Genomic DNA, 15,952 nt, shown 5'->3' with positions numbered 1-15,952 from the left:
CTCCTAATAAAACGAATCTATCAATGTTCGAAAATTCAATTCGAATTTTCGTTGTAAGATTCGCAACAAGGTAGAGGAAAGTGGTCAGACCTTGAATGCGTCGGTCTTGGAACATTTAATTTTTTCTCTCTTTCCCAAAGAAAAAATTCTATTCCATTAATTATTAATTAATTAATTAATTAACCTTGAATGGTAAATTTTTTTTGGGAAATAAGAAAAAAATGAAATATTTAGAGGCAAGTGCGTAGGGGAAAATGCCCATACTTGATACCATTGGAAGCTTCGTAATGACTAAATTTTTCCTATATTTCTCAATAAACGTGACTCCGCAATATATTTTAAAAACTGGTCACTTTCCCATAGTTTTTAAAATATTGTTTCGATGAGTCACATATATATTGTGAGACATAGAAAATTTAGTCATTACGAAGCTTCCCATGGTATCAAACATGGGCACTTTCCCCTAAGCAGGCCACTTTCCCATAGTTTCAATACGACAATTTTTAATAATTTATAAGCAAGGTAGAACAACTCTCAAACATATAAAATTAACTAACAATTTCGAAATTCAGAAAAGAGTGACTGAAATTAAAAAGTTCGAAGAGTTGCTGGCTTTCTTTCATCATAACTGCCTTTTAGTGGCTTCAATGGCCGATCAAAACCATTTAAGAAACTTTCCAAAGATTACTCATTAACTTATCAAGCTTTGTCGCGAAGTCGATATTGAAATCAGTTTTTTTGGTTTACTTATAATTTTCACTAGAAATTCCTTTGAAATTTCACTTTGAAAGGAATTTCGAACAACCGTTTTCCTGTCATTCGAAATTATCATTTAAAATAGGAAATAGAAAAATGTTTCTTGAATTAAACTCTCAAAATAAAGATATTTATCATCTATTTATCAAGCTTAGTTTCGAAGTCGATTTCGAAATCATAAATTTCTATTTCGAAGTTGACTTCGAAACAAAGTTCGATAAGTTTATGAGTAATATTTGCTTTGGAAGTTTTACTTCAAAAATCATTTCTCTATTTCCAATTCTAAATGATGATTTCGAATGAAAGGAAAACCATTGTTCGAACATCCTTTCAAAGTAAAATTTCAAAGGAATTTCTAGTGAACTTTATGCACTTAAAAAGAACTTGTTTACTTTTTCGTAATTACTAATCAATAAAATGTTTATTTACTGAAATTTTACAACTTCGAATTTTATAGAATATACCGGTGTCGGCTAATTTCGAAAAAAAATCCAATCTAAAATGTTGAATAGAAACAAACAATATTCCGTTGCTTTTTGAAGTAATATAACCAAATCTGAAAATATCAATCTCGAATTTTCGACGACCCCCCATTAATTTCAATTTCGAAAATAAATTTTCGATTTTCCCAAATAAAAACACCAGCCAATAGAAAATTAACCAAAAATTAAAAATTTCTATTTTATTTCTTATTCACAATTTCAATGCACAATTGTATTTCCTCTTCATTCAATATAAACGATATCATCCTTAAATCTAATTGGGATAGAATTGCAATAAAAAAGATCACTTATATTATTTTCTATAATGTATAATTTCTACACTAGATTCTCATCTTTGCTTCTGTATGTGCTCACAATGCACTAATCGTTTCACCTATCAACTAAACCTTAAATGACTAAAGACATTTGACTTGACTTGGGCGTGTTTTTTTCTTCCTTATCCTTAAGCTTTCGCTGCCTTCTTGAGGCGCATTGGCACTAGGCAAATGTACCCTGCACTTACATCACATCCACTGACCAGAAGATTCATCAACACTGAATTGGACGTTGACGGTGATACTTGCTGACCATTTGAATTACTCTTCCACGCACTATTCCTCTCGCGATTCTCCTCACAGGCTCCTCTATTGGACTCCCTAATCCTACAATTTCCCGTGGTACTACCACCACCTCCCCCATCTTCACCCTGACCTAAACTCGCTCCACTGACATTCTTCTGTGGTCGCGATCTGGTCGGTTGAGCAGCTGTTGGAGCCATCAATTGCTGCAGCAATTGTGGTGCTGTTGCAATTGAATCATTCTTGAGACGTTTTGCCGTACTAAATTCCGCCACTGGCAGAACATTTGACGATGGACGTTTCTGTGTACTATTTGTACGTTCTAGCTTTATTTTAAATTGCTCCTGTTGCTGCTGATGGAGAGCTCTGGCTCCAGCTGCATCCAGTGTATTTATAGATTTAGGGGAAATTGTATTTGAAGCGGTGGTATATTGGAGGAAATCACTGAGTGGCCATGACTGAAGATCAGAACCTAAAATTATGCCATCAATTAATTTCTTTTTTCATTCTTTCCTTCCTTTATTTTTAGAATGTCTCGCGAAGTTGTCAGTTGGGAAATTCTTGAATTTTTCATTTGAATTTGACAGAACTCAAAAACGGGTTGACACACTAGTAACATTCGGATGTTTTCGGAAATTTTCGGGAAGCAAATAAAAGTGTCAAAATTCAAAAAATGCAAATTAAAACTCAAAGAATATATACAATTCGTTTTTTCGAATTTGTCATGAATCTGGAGTTTAAACGGTACAAGATATCAAGTTCCGGTATTCGGTGATTCCTGATAACGAAAACACATTATATTTAGACGGTTTTTCGGTATTTCTTCTCATCATCTTTGATCCTCTCCAAAACCATTTTTTGGTTTTATCTTCGAAAACGGTTTCTACCATTTTTTTCGAATATGTTTTGAAAGCAGCCCTGGTGAATTTTTCATCCATAGATACCTATGGAAACAATTCCACATCGATTTTTCGAATGTCAAAGTTTCACCAATCTGAAGGACCGATTTTTAACCGATCTTTACAATCTTTACAATCCGGATGCATTGGTCCTAGTCGGTAATGAATCCCTAAACTACTTGTAATTGGTTTACTGATTTCTTTAAAATTCATTTTTATTTGACCGGAAGTTTGTTACCGAGCTAGAGATCAAACGATAAGAGATATAATCTTTCGGTTTTAGGTAACTCTCCCATAACTGAACATTAGGTATCTCCAGACAGTTTTCCCTTTTCCCCAAGACCAAGTTTTCTTCGGTTATTTCGGAAGCGACTCCTAGATTTTTTTTTCATTTTCGAATATGTTTCGAAGATAGTCAAGGAAGATATTTCGTCCATAGACACTTATGTTCGAAAGACATCTCAATATCGAATTTTTGAAGGTCAAAGTCAAATCATTTTGGGAAGCCTATTTCTCAACCGATTTGCCTGAATTTGGATTTTTTGGAAGGCCTTGAAATTCCACATCCGGACGCATTGGTTCCAATTGGTAATGAATCGGTTAAGTTTGTTTGGTTTATAGGTTTCTTTAATATTTTTTCGACTGAGAGTTTAACACCGGGCTAAAGGTCAAACGAAAAAAGATATCGTCTTTGGGTCTAAGGTGATTCTCGTATAAGTGAACATTATCTCCAGACGTTTTTTTTTCTTTTTTTTCCAAAACCATGTTTTCTTCAGTTATTTCGAAAGCGGCTCCTAGAATTCTTTTCATTTTCGAATATGCTTCGGAGATAGTCAAGGGAAATATTTCTTCCATAGACACTTATGATCGAAAAACATTTCGATATTGAATTTTCGAAGGTCAAAGTCAAACCACTTTGGGGAGCCTATTTCTCAACCGATCTGCTTAAATTTAAGTTTTTTTGGACGGTCTTGAAATTTCAAATTCGGTTGCATCGCTTCCAATCGAAAATTAATCGGTAAAGTTCTTGTACTTGGTTCATTAATATTTTCTTTTTATTTGACTGAAAATTTATTACCGTTCTACATGTCAAACCATAAGAAATACCCATCTTCTTACAGTCTTCGATAACCCACCTCCCATAAGTCAATATTATCTAGAACAGTCTTTTTTCCATTTTCTCCTCATCTCCATCCTCGAATTTGAATCTCCATTTTCTTCGAATATTTCGAAAGCGACTCCTTCATTTTCGAATATGTTTCAAAGATCAAGGGGAATATTTCTTCCATAGACACTTATGTTCGAAAGACACATAAATATCGAATTTTCGAAGGTCAAAGTTAAACTACTTTAGGAGCCTATTTCTCAACCGATTTGCTTTAATTTGGAGTTTTTAGAAAGGCCTGGAAATTCCAAATCCAGATGCATTGGTAACAGAAAAGTACTCGTATTTGATTTATTAGTTTCTCTCATTTTATTTTTTTTTACCGTAAGTTTGTTACCGGTCTAAAAGTCAAACAATAATAACTTCGAGTGTTTCGAAAGCGGTTCATAGGTTTTTTTTTTTCATTTTCGAATATGTTTTGAAGACAGTCTATGGGAATATTTCGGCCATAGATTCAATTCAATTCAATTCAATTTATTCATCTCATTTTCATTTTTTTGTCCCTTTCCCTATGAAGGAAAATTATTTCGATATCGAATTTTCAAAGATCGAAGTTTAACCAAATCTGGAGGACCCATTTTTTAACCGATCTGCTTAAATTTGGATTTTCTTGGACGATCTTGAAATTTCCAATCCAGCTGCATCAGTCCCAATGGAAAATGAATCGGTAAAAATGTAATTGGTTCATTAATATTTTCTTTTTATTTGACCAATAGTATATTACCGGGCTAGAGGCCAATAAGAGATATCGTCTTCCGATTTCCGATCTTCAATGACCCCCCTCCCTCCCATTAGTCAATATTATCTTGAACAGTATTCTTTCTTTTTTCCCCTCACCCCTCTCCCTTCCCCTCTAAAGCCATGTTTTTCGGTTTATTTCGATAATGGATCCTAGATTTTTTTTTCATTTTCCAATAAGTTTTGGAGATAGTAAAGGGGAATATTTCGTCCATAGACTATGACCGAAGAATATTTCAATATCGAATTTTCGAAGATCGAAGTTTAGCTACTCTAAATGGCCTATTTTTCAACAAATTTGCCTTATTTTGGATTTCTTGCCTTGAAATTTCCAATCCGGCTGCATCAGTCCCAGTCAAAATTTAAACGGTAAAATACTTGTAATTGGTTTATTATGGCTCCGGCATACCTTTTAGATTGAGAAAATTTCATTTAATCAAAATTTACATCCCTTTCATTCTCACACGCTTTGCATATATTTATCTCATTCTTTCGTACTCCAAATTTGATTGAGCTATATTGAATTTGGAATTATGTTTAAAAGAAGAAGAAGAGTGTGAAAGAATGAGACAGACATATGCAAACCGTGTGAGACAGAAAGGAATTCGAATTTTGACTTCATGAAATTTTCCTGATCTAAAAGGTGTGCCGGAGCCATTAAGATTAAGATATCGTCTTCCGATCTTCAATGACCCCTTCCATAAGTCTTGTTATTCTTCTTCTTCTTCTTCTTCTTCTATTTTACGTTTAAGCTGTCGGACTCCCTCGGGTCCATATAGCCATCCCATAAATCAATATTGAAGTCGACTTTTTGACATCTAAAACATTCGTGTATTTTCGGAATTGTTCGGTCTGTCAATTAAAGTTTAAAAATTCAAATTGGCAGTAAACCATATCAAAACCGCAAACATTTGAAAATCAATGAATTAACCATATTCCAAGCATTCTTTTTGAAAAAAAAACAACATTCCTGCAGCATGATAAATTCAAGAATTTCCTGACTGTCTGTACATTTTTTTTTCTTGCACAGAATGAAAGAAATATAATGACAGTATTTCACACAATTCCGAGGATTATTTTCTCAGTTAATTCCCATGAGAGCAAGACAAAATAGCAACAAGAGAAGTGAGGAGAAAAATTATTTAGTTGATAAAAGTGATACTTTTCCTCAGAAAAAATCTCTCATTATTACTCTATTTTTTTTCTTCAACCTCTCCCTTCCCTTCTTTTCATCGGACTCTCTCTCTGCAATGCCTTACCCACTGACCACATTTATAAATAAGTTCATTATTTTAATGTCAACAAGATCGGGCGATTATATAATTGTGATGAGGGAGAAAAAAAAGCCACGACACCAAGTTGATCTAAGAATAAAAATCACGAAGAAATGAAGGAAAATAAAAGAGATTATTGCTGGAATTCATTGTCTTATCATCCGGCAAGACTAATAAAAATGTGAAATATGTCATAATATTATCTTGTCGGCTGCGGTGAGAGAAAATTTATTTATTTTAACTGAATAAATTTTGTGTTGAAAGCAAAAATTAAAAAAAAAAACTTACTGTTCTTGCTAAAAACGTCTGGGCATGAATTAATGATATCATTTGGAGCGATATTGCATCCATCACCTCCTCCACCTCTGTCCGTTTGATCTGATCCTCTGACATTTGTGCAATTATCGATCAATTGATGATCTTGCGACAGTTGCTGACTATCACGACACCTCATCTTTTGCTGATGATGTGACATTGGGATTTGTGGTGGATGGGAATAATTGGTAACATTTCCATTTGATGCCTCCTTTGGCATTCCCTCCTTCATATCTTTGTGCAAATTTAAACCCTCTGGGAATGCTCCCCACATCAAATCTTCTGATATCAACAGAGGCAAATCATCAGCTTCACTCATTGATATATACGGTGCTCTCATTGACAGATCAATATCATCCTCCATATTCATGGTCATAAATGCCAATTCGTCATCTTGCAGTGATCCATTTGGACTACACAACGATGGCAAACTACTAGCTTCGGGACTCTGCACATAAAAATCCAACAGAGGAGAAAAAAAACAGAAAGTCAGATAATGACGAGGACTTTTCTTTTGGATTATATTTCAAGAGTACTCAAGAGACATTTTCATTTTCCTTTCTCTCCTTTTTTTTCTTCTTTTTCTTTTTTTTAGCATTCTCTCTTGCAACATTTTTCCAGCACTCTTCAACAAAACTGCACATGTTGAAATCGATTTGTCTACATTCAATGAATTGATAAGATTTTGAGATTTTTTTTCACCATCTTCTTTTTATTCCCACTCCTCCAATAGTAAAACGTGATACAAGCATGACTATTTTACTCAATTCACTTGAACTATATTTTCAATTCTTCCATTTTGCTCTGAGAACGTTAATACATGTAGAATAGAAATAATCATAGAGAAATAGCAATCAAAAATCTTATAGCATTTAGTATCTATATCTCGTATTCATGTGGCAAATATTACTCTTACTCTTGTATATATATTTTTTGTATGCAAAGTAATAATCTCAAGAACTGATATTAAAATACTCAACATCTGTTGTCAAACAGATTTATTTACAGATAATGTAAGGTAACAGAACATACATGTCGAAAAAGAGAAGAAAGATAGATAAGAAGAATACAATTGGATCCGATTTCTATTTAACCAAATGCACTTGTTACATTTGAAAGGTTTGAAAAGCCACTAACGAAGGCGTGCAGTACGCCGAAAGCTTTGGAAAACTGAGGAGTTTGACTCTGAATTGATCGCTTTTCACTGACGCTTCCAGAAAGGGCATTGGTGTCCTGCGTTCATCTTGTAATTTGCTACGTCAGTTTAACAAATTAAAAGAATTTACAAAAATATTTCGGAAAATTGTTCGTAAATGTTTGTAAATTCCTACTGGGGGACTTACGAAATGCTCGTAAATCGTATAATCCACAAAAAAGTTTGTAAAACTTTGTACTTGTTTGTCACTTGACGATCATGTTTGGTTATTTTACAAACATTTGTTCGTACATTTTTATTTGTCACACAAAATTTGACAAATTTAGATAGAAAAAGCACAAATCTCTACGAAACTTTTTGTGGGTTATTCAATTTACGAGCATTTCATAAATCCCCAAAAGGAATTCACAAATATTTACGAACAATTTTACAAAACATTTTTTTTAGTAATTTTTTCCAAAAATAAGTTAAATTATATCATAATTCTAATTGCGGATGTTTTTAATGTGATACCGAGAGATAATCAACTTATTCCTTGTTTAGTAAACAGAGGTTCATCCCTGAGAAAGTAGAGGATAGTTCCCATGCTTCGTGTACGATCCCGTATCCCGTACATGTATTGACTGTTGGTTTTGGTTTTCGGATCCTGGCTCTACGAGATTTTAAGTTTACGGTATTTGGATTTCGGGATTTTGGTTATGGGAAGTTGGCTTTCGGAGTTTTGGCTTTCAATGTATTTTCTTTCGGGATTTTGGCTTTCGGATCCTGGCTTTACGAGATTTTAGGTTTACGGAATTTTGGATTTCGGAGTTTTAACTTTCGGGATTTTGGTTTTTCGGAATGTTGGCTTTCGGGGTTTTGGTTTCGGGATTTTGTCTTTCGAGGTTTCGGTTTTCGAGGTATTTTCTTTCGGGATTTTGATTTTCGGGATCTTGGATTTTGGGTTTTTAGTTTTTCTGAATTTTAGCTTTCGGGGTTTTGGCTTAGGGATTTCGATTTTCGGGATTTTGGCTTTCTGGATTTTGGTTTCGGGATTTTGTTTTTCGAAGTTTCGGCTTTCGAGGAATTTTCTTTCGGGAGTTTGGTTTTAGGGATCTTGGCTTCTGGGATTTTAGTTTTTCTGGATTTTAGCTTTCGGAGCCTGACTTTACGAGATTTTAGGTTTACGGAATTTTGGATATCGGGGTTTTAACTTTCGGAATTTTGGTTTTTCAGAATGTTGACTTTCGGGGTTTTGATTTCGGGATTTTGTCTTTCGGGGTTTCGGTTTTCGAGGTATTTTCTTTCGGGATCTTGGCTTATGGGTTTTTAATTTTTCTGAATTTTAGCTTTCAGGGTTTTGATTAGGGATTTCGGTTTTCGGGATTTTGGCTTTCAGGGTTTTATTTTCGAGATTTTGTCTTTCGTGGTTTCGAGGTATTTTCTTTCTTTCGGGATTTTGTTTCTCGGGGTTTCGGCTTTCGAGGTATTTTCTTTTGGTATTTTGGTTTTCAGGATCTTGGCTTCTGGGATTTTAGTTTTTCTGGATTTTTGCTTTCGTTATTTTAGCTTTGAGGATTTTGGTTTTTCAGGATTTTGGCTTTCAGACATTTTGACCCATTCGGGACTTAGGATCATTCGAGATTTTGACCCATGGGAGATTTTGGCTTTTCAGAAAGTTGGCTTTCAGGATTTTGGTTTTCGGAACCTCTTTCTTTTACCTTTTCTACATGTTCTAGTTATAAATCTCAATAATATTTTATCAGATGTCAATTGAACATATCCTCAAATATTGCTCAATATAGAGACGACAAACATAATTTAACAGAGAAATTAAACAATAAACCATTTTAAGACAATATTTATTCGAAATTTTTATCAAAATGATTTAATAAGTCAATGTACTAAAAAACAGAGATCCAGAAGTTTCGTAGCTTAATTCTATTAAATGTTACAAAGCCCCAAATTTACTCGGGATTTTCTATCGAGAATAAAATGTTTTTTCCCTAATTGTTGTTTCCTATTCTGGAAAATAACGACAGCGCAAGAAGCACAGATAAAATTTATCTGAATCGTTGAAGAAAACTGACAAAAAATTACAGCTTTCAATACAGAAGCTAAAAATTATGATATTATTCACTTATTTAAAAATTATGCATATTTTTTATTTATTGTTTTTACTTTTTATACAGTAATTCCGCAATCACCAAAATATGGATGCTTTCTACCTATTTATGATAAAAACTACTTGTTCTTCATGAACTACAAAATTTAGTAAAACTTCCAGATCACTTAATTTCCGGAATTATAAAAATTACAGTGCTTTTCAAACTTTAAACTTTCAAGTTCTCTTAGTACTGCCAAATTTAATTCTAACATTTTTATTGCGGGAAAATATCTATATATCCTAAGGAAAATGAAACTTAGGACACTTGCATCATTGATCAAGTCTTTAAGCACTCTTGTTGCTTGTTGTTTGGTAATAGGTTCCAAGGGTTTTTTTCTGAATACGTTTTTATTTTTATCACTTGTCATAAAGTTCCCTTTTGTGGACATCTGCTCTTTTAGCACCGGACGGGATTCGACCTCGCAACTGCAAGAATCGTGTCAAGGATCTCTTCATCCAAGAACTATCCCTCTTATAGCTCTTACTAATTATATCACAAGATCCTCCCCTGAATTTTCTTTAAAAAAATCAAACTAAAACTGTTTCCGCGCCACCTGGTATCAGACACAGTAAACTCTAATATTCTGTAAAATTTACGTGATTGATCATAGAAAATGAATGTGGAAAAAATCGCGTAACATAACATCACTAATTTCCATGACAATTTTCCGCAAAATTATCTCCATTTCAGACGGAATTTATGTCAATTGCTCATAATTTGTAACATCGAAAATAGATTATTAGCCTCAATAGCCAACTGTTAACCCTCACAGTATTCAATCACTTAGAACAAAATATAATTTCTTCAATTTCATTTGTACCGAAGTAAATTGTAGACAAATTAATTTCTAATTAGCATTCTTGCAAAATACAAGTTGAAGGTGCTGGACAAATGCTGTAATAGAAAAAATATATATAGTGGAACCTTACCTTGGAAACACCCCCAGGGGACAGTAAATGCGGAGATCCACTTGTTTCACTGGATTCATCACGATAGTTAATAAAGGGATCTGTATTGGGCTTATTTTGCCCATTGCTGCATTGAGAGTCCAATGGTGAGTTTATATCATCCGGTAGGAGTGAACAATAGTCGATTAAGTCGTCAAAGACGTCACATGAACTGAAAAATGGTGTTGATTCTTCCAATGGAATACATGCATCTCCAGCCGTTGGGGCCAGATGGGTCAGATCATCGGGTTCTTCCTTCAGCACTGAAACGTTAAAGAGAGAAACAAAAACCCTCTGTTTAATCATACAAAATTATTTGTACAGCAAAAACACTTTTAAAATTACATTTTATCTTCTTTGAGAAAAAAATCCATTTCACTGCGATTGTAGCCTTTTCATCTTTTAGCTCATTTTTTTTCCAAATTTAATTTTTTTTTGCTGATCATTTCACGACTTGAAAAAAAATCTTCTCATCTTGCAAAAAAAAAGCGAAACAACTACACAATTTACCAGTGACAATACCACGTCTGTTAATTGTAATCTCAAATATACAATTGCGTTGGTGTTTTCACGTTCCTCAATTTGCACAACTACGGCCGTATTAGTTCATGATGGAGGAATATTCCCCACGAAGCACGTGCAAATTCCATTGAATGGCATCTCTCGACTCTATTGAATAATTCTCCCATCGTACAGCATCTCATTGGATCTAATAATAATGCGCATTTTCCCAATGAAGATCACATCACAGAAAAAAAAGGTTTTAGTCGAAAGACAAAACAGGAAAAACCAAAATGGACATCTCCAGTAGCATAATTTGCATACCACTAATTAGATTGATCTTTATTGTTCCAACGAAAAACATCATCATTTCAAATCAAGCGTTCAATATGAAATAAAATAACTCATTCACAGGGTTATCTTGTTTAGATTAGGAAACCATGGGGCAAAATGTGACAAAAACTTTCAGAAGACTACTCTTATGAAACCATTTTCTCATTGACGCAAATATTCTACTCAAACCATTTTCTAAAAGATGATTTTGTAGAAGTTTTTTCAATTAAAGAAATATCCTGTTGACATATTTTAATAGGAAGTTTAAACTTCTACAACTTTGTCATAGTAATTTTTCAAATACTTACTTACAACTCAGGCTGATTCTCGAGTATGTTCGCCTGTAAAATTTAACAGTAAGGATGTATCCCAAACTGCCACACACTGAGGATTCGGAATTATCGATCAGAAGTCCTTTACATAAATTTCTTTTACCCAATCCTTTTATGTTAAATTTTACAAGCTAAAATTCTCAAGGATCAGCCTGAGTCTATTTAGGTCCTTATACAGGTTTCAAATCCAAAGTTTAGCTACCGTCAAATCATAAAACTTTGTGCTACTTTTTCGTGTTTTTCTTGAATATTTTCCAAATTAGTTGAGATATTTGAATGAGATTTTTATCCAAGGTAACTACACATCTCTAGAATATAGCCCCATGGTAGAAAAAAACCAGGTGTCTTTGGACTAGGAGGAAAATTTCTTATATGTGGCAAAAAGTGTAAATGAAAGTTGTGCAACTTTGTGCCACCCTCTTTTTAGCGGGAAATTGGTCTTGAACTTGTCCAATCTCACAATTTTAGCTTCAAATCATCACTCTAGTATTCACGATTAATCAGTATATATAAGAAGTTTCAATTTCATTTCCCTTCTAATTTAATTCAATTTATTATTGTTTATAAATTATTTTTTATAAGTCGACTCAAGTAACATCGAGAGGCTAATGCGACCCACCGTTAGAAAGGTCTCAGTCTTAGCTACAACGGCTACAACATACCAAAATTTCGTCGAAATTGAAAACGTAGATTTCGAAATATTCGATTTCAAAATTACGAAAATCAATGTTTCGATTATAGCGCCCCTGTCGGTGGTCAGTCGAAGTCGTAATGTTCCCAAGAATTGTATATTTCATAAGACCTTTAATTTACACCGTCAATGATCAAATTCTGACAACTAGAGCGGCACAAAATAAATCAAGTCTTTAAATGATTTATAAGAAGTCGCAAAATTTATTGTTTGATGACCAATATTTCAAGTCAGGGGGTTGGGTGGATGGGGTCAAATTTTTCTTTTTTGAAAGATCTGAGTCCCAGATCTAATCCCAGATACTAAACAGTACAATTTGAACTATAACGATTATATAGGGGTCAAATTATCGACAAAACTAGTGGCACAAAGTTGTATTGCGTTTTCCCTATTTTGAGATTAACACGCCACTATAAGAAGAGGGAACGACCTATGAAATCGCCGATTCCAGCTATTTTATACTCAGTAGTCAAGGAATCCAACAAGATAGGGTAAGTGTGCCAAATTTCGGCATAGTTGCATGCAAGCCTCAAGGTCTCAAGTTTGAAATGTAATATTTTAAATACAAATTGATTTTTTTTATTCTTTCTTCTGAAAGAATGTTGCTTGGAACCTTGTAAAGAGTTTACTGTCTTTATTTCCTCTAAAATCATTCTTTATACATTTTAAAATGAATAAAACTATAGACATAGCTTTGGTACCCTATTTCGGCCACCTTTATTCTCATAGTTCCTTTCCCTTGGGAAATTCTTCCAATATTTTTTCACGTCATCTCGTTTGTCATAGTTACATTTTTTGTTATTCTTTTGCATTGTATAATCTCTAGAGTACGTAAAATCTAAAAGTTCATGGAAATTCGAGGAACAAAAAATGTGGCCGAAATTGCAAGCTGGCCGGAATTAGGCACACTTACCCTACATGAAATAAATTAGAAATTTTTTGAAATGTGTGTTCTAGGAGACTTTTTTGCAGATATGGAAAAATGAAGAAACAGCACAGATAATGACGGAATTTTTACCAACCTTTGATAACAAGCAAATAAAAGGGAATTAAGATTTGTCTATGGGTCGGTTATATTCCTTGCGGAACCGCTGCACCCAGGCCACTTATATAATAAAAGGGAATACCCATGATGACTTTGCGTATGTTAAAGCTACCTCGCAGAACTTTTGGAGTTTTGGACTAAAAATAGGGTGGCACAAAGTTGTACTCCCTTGCACAAAGTTGTACGATTTGACGGTATATGGCTTACCTACTTTCATATCTTATCAATTACTCCCTCTGTCCCAAAAAAAAAAAAAAAAAAAAAATTGTACTTTGGAAAAAATGTATCCCGAGAAAAATTGTTTTGTCAGGTAATTTTTTTCTTCTTTTAAGATTTTTACCAACGACAACAGAATTCCTAGAAATCATTTCTTAATCCCAAGCATACGACCTTTTTGGGATACAGGGGGTATGACTTTTGGAGAACAAAGATTTTGAATTAGATATTGAGGGCGAATGTTCAAACAGATTTTGAAGAATTCCTTTTTGATTCTATTTGGTTAAAAATTTTGGGACCTTGTGAAACTGGCCTCCAGTTCGGGGTTCAGACTCCAGTCTAAAACCCCTGGTAGAGGCAAGAAAAATCTCGTTTAGTTTAGAAAACACGGCAAAAGGCAAACTGGTGATGATAGGCAGAACATACTTGAATTAAGTTTAGTGGAGTTGCTTGACACTTTTTACCCCGAGTTGTCATTTTCGAAAATAATTTTTCAAACTAAGTCTCTTCCGGATCCAAGTTATTCTGTAAACAGTCCCTCAGGCACAAATTTTGAAAATAATTTAATCTAAATCCATAGTTTTTGTAAAAAACAAAAAGTTTTAAATGGGCATCGAACCTGATTGTATCACTTAAAAACTTAGATGTTTAACTCTTTCGTATCTTTAAAATCTCTCACAGTACCAAAAAAAAGGGACATCATTTTTCTAAGCTACTTAGAAATATTAAGAATATGGTTTTTGTGGATAATTTTAAAGCAGAAGGACATTGAAATTAAAGATAATTTTTAATTAGGCTCCAGCTAAACCTTGCAAAACTTTTTAAAAACGTTTTTTTTTTCCTTCGGAGAAATGGATTTTTTCGATCCTTAACAGAGTTTATCCTAATGCATTAATATTTTCAAGTTCTTTTACTCTTTCAATGAGTCTTTGAAACCGAGTACAGATATTTTCATTCTGTTTTCACAAAATTAAGATTTTAAATTTGTTTTGGCATTAATCTTGATCTATATCAATTGAAACGATATCGAATTAGAGGGGAATTTTTCACTTTTTTTTTTAACTAAAACCTTAATGAAAGCGTTGGACATCATAACTATGAATAGTAAATATTCTATAAATTTGTCTTATGCACAACGCACAATAACTTTTGTTTAGTAAACATGTTTTTGACATTTCAATGAGAGTGAGCGAGATCTAGATCTAGTCATCTCGCTCATTCTCATGGGCAATTTCAAAAATATATTTACAAACAAAAGTTATTGTACGCTGGCCATTAGGTTAAGGCAAATTTTTGTTTGTCTTATCATTCTGTTTTTGTATGTTTTCCTTATCTCAAACTTTGTCTAATACCTCAGAAGTCGCAAACTCAAGTGGTCTTCCAGTGAAGTGTTCTAAAAATATGTTTGAATGCATTTTTAAAGAATAAAATTTTGCGAGATTGCACGTACTTTTTATAAGAGTAAAAAAAACATCTCAACGATATTTAACATATTTTAGCATTCGCACAATAAATTTGCAGAAGCAGCTAAGACATACATTCTTTCTTGAAAGTCTTTTTATTAAACTTGATTAAATTTTTATAAACTTCTTTTTCAAAATTGGTAATTTGAATATAAATTTAATTATTTTATTATTTTGACTTGAAAATACAATATTATTCAATGTCTTTTTTTTCAAAAATTAAAATATTCATTGAGATTTTGAAAAATAATTCTGCTTTCCATTTGATTTCATGTGAAATATTTCATTATAAATTATTAATATTACATAACATTACGCCTTAATAATAAATTCTTCACTCTGTGCCTGTTTTATAATTTATTCATATCCTAATTAATAAATTCTTAATAAAATATTTTGAATTTAATTTATTCCGCTTCACCCTATGCGTTCCGGCATTCCGAAAAGATTAATTCACAAGATTTTTAGCAGAATTGTCTGTGTCCCGAAATATCAACGCAAAAATCACGTGGTAACAATACTTTCTCTATCATGAAAAAAAAACTCATAAATATTTCTCAGAATGTTTTCTATCACATTTCTTCTTTGCTCAAGCTTCAAATTCACTTTCTTCAAAATTCACTTATAGTTTACTCTATATATTCTTAGAAGCCATTTCTTCGTCAAGAGCAAATGGGCAATATCTTAACAAAACATATAACACTCTTGATACATGACTTTCCCCCTATGATGTGGCGCCGGAAAAGTAATAGGAAAAGAGCAATAGGAAAAAAATAATAGGGAAAAAAACGGTCAATATAAGAGAGGAGTTAATCTATGAAAAATTCCACAACACAACAATAAATGTATACATATGCGATGTTATTAAGTACATTACCCATATCTCTCGAAAACATTAATTTCCACGATATCGC

General features: G+C 33.2%; 1 protein-coding gene across 2 annotated transcripts in view; it reads right to left on the bottom strand.

Moving 5' to 3' along the window:
- LOC129800049 (protein similar) overlaps positions 1-15,952 on the bottom strand; it is a 151,887-nt gene that overhangs the window by 14,153 nt on the left and 121,782 nt on the right. For both annotated transcript variants that reach the window (XM_055844410.1, XM_055844409.1), the window contains exons 8-10: positions 10,440-10,720; positions 6,181-6,655; positions 1,762-2,288 (exon numbers count right to left, since the gene is read on the bottom strand). In XM_055844410.1, coding sequence (XP_055700385.1) covers positions 1,762-2,288; positions 6,181-6,655; positions 10,440-10,720 — 1,283 coding nt within the window. The remainder of the gene's footprint in view (positions 1-1,761; positions 2,289-6,180; positions 6,656-10,439; positions 10,721-15,952) is intronic.

This window comes from Phlebotomus papatasi, chromosome 1, assembly GCF_024763615.1.
Source record: "Phlebotomus papatasi isolate M1 chromosome 1, Ppap_2.1, whole genome shotgun sequence".
Classification (NCBI taxonomy): Eukaryota; Metazoa; Arthropoda; class Insecta; order Diptera; family Psychodidae; genus Phlebotomus; species Phlebotomus papatasi.
This window is presented reverse-complemented; position numbering and strand designations above follow the sequence as displayed.